Source organism: Bison bison, unplaced genomic scaffold (genome assembly GCF_000754665.1).
Source record: "Bison bison bison isolate TAMUID 2011002044 unplaced genomic scaffold, Bison_UMD1.0 scf7180017846340, whole genome shotgun sequence".
Classification (NCBI taxonomy): domain Eukaryota; kingdom Metazoa; phylum Chordata; class Mammalia; order Artiodactyla; family Bovidae; genus Bison; species Bison bison.
Genome location: NW_011476913.1, coordinates 45,376 through 46,605, shown reverse-complemented (window position 1 = coordinate 46,605; position 1,230 = coordinate 45,376). Strand labels below are relative to the sequence as shown.

Here is a 1,230-nt window from a genome sequence, read left to right as displayed (position 1 = left end):
CATCTTCTAAGTGAGCAGGCAAGAGGCAGATGCGGGGCGGGGCGGGATCACTGCACACCTGAGACGCGTGTGGTGCCCAGCACCGCTCTTGGGGCCTCCCTCAGCTCTGCCCCTCTGCAGGGAAAGCGTCTGGAAGAGACTCGCGCAGTGTAGAGATGAGGATGGACGCCACGGCGACGCCAGCCCCTGTTGACCTGAGCGGGGTCCCCGGCAGCTGGCCGGAGCCCAGGTATCACCTCCCACCCCAGGCTCGGTCCGAGGCGGGGAGGGGCGGTGACGGGCCCTGACGCTCCGTTTCCCAGGCTGGATGCGCGGGAAGAGCCGGCGCCCGGGCCCCGGAGCGCCAGCGAGCGGCGCCAGTCCCGGTTCCTGCTTAACTGTACGTGGGGGGGTTCGCCGAGGGCGGGGCTGGGAGCTTGGGTACCGGGAAACCGGGATCTGGGGGGCTGAGAGGTCGGGCCTCTGTGGGAGAGAGAGACCGGGACCATGAGTGTCAAGTACAGGGGGCAGCATGCAGGAGGTGCCCAAGGTTCGCGGGATGAGTGGGCGAGTGACCCGAGTCACCAGTCCCGCTCCTCGAACCGTCGGAAAGACTGGTTAGGCGAGGCAGGCCGCGGGGACAGGGCAGGGGGCCGGCGGGCGCCCCACGGCCTCCGCTCTCCGCCCAGCTGTCCTCTACCAGGAATACAGCGACGTGGCCAGCGCCCGCGAGCTGCGGCGGCAGCAGCGCGAGGAGGAGGGCGCGGCGGACGAGGCTGAGGGCGCGGAAGAGGGCCCGGGGCCGCCGCGCGCCGACCTCTCCCCGAGCAGCTCGTTCCGGGAGCAGCGCGCCGCGCGGGGCTCCACCTTCTCGCTGTGGCAGGACATCCCCGACGTGCGCGGCAGTGGCGTCCTGGCCACGCTGAGCCTGCGCGACTGCAAACTGCAGGAGGTGCGCCCGGGCCGGGGGCGGAGGGGTGGCCCAGGGGTCGGGGGCGGGTGGGTGGCAGGGAGGTGGTCCTGGGGGCCGGCGAGACTGCAGGAGGTGCGCCGGGGCCGGGGCCGGGCGGGGTCAGCGGGAAAAGGCCGTAGGGTGCGGCAGGGACCAGGGCAAGGACCCTAGACCGAGACCCCCGAAAGCGGGGCCTGGGAAGGAGGAGCGGCGCAGAGGGTGAAACGCAGGGTGCACGCGCGCCCAGCAGGTCCTAGAGCAGGAACCGGGTCGGCGGGAGGGCGCGCCGAGACGGCGAG

General features: G+C 72.6%; 1 protein-coding gene across 1 annotated transcript in view; it reads left to right on the top strand.

Annotated features, from left to right (window-relative positions):
• Positions 1-1,230, top strand: part of ARHGEF19 (Rho guanine nucleotide exchange factor (GEF) 19) — a 15,150-nt gene that overhangs the window by 8,510 nt on the left and 5,410 nt on the right. Inside the window, exons 4-6 of the mRNA XM_010839360.1 lie at positions 121-229; positions 303-379; positions 669-931. Coding sequence (XP_010837662.1) covers positions 121-229; positions 303-379; positions 669-931 — 449 coding nt within the window. The remainder of the gene's footprint in view (positions 1-120; positions 230-302; positions 380-668; positions 932-1,230) is intronic.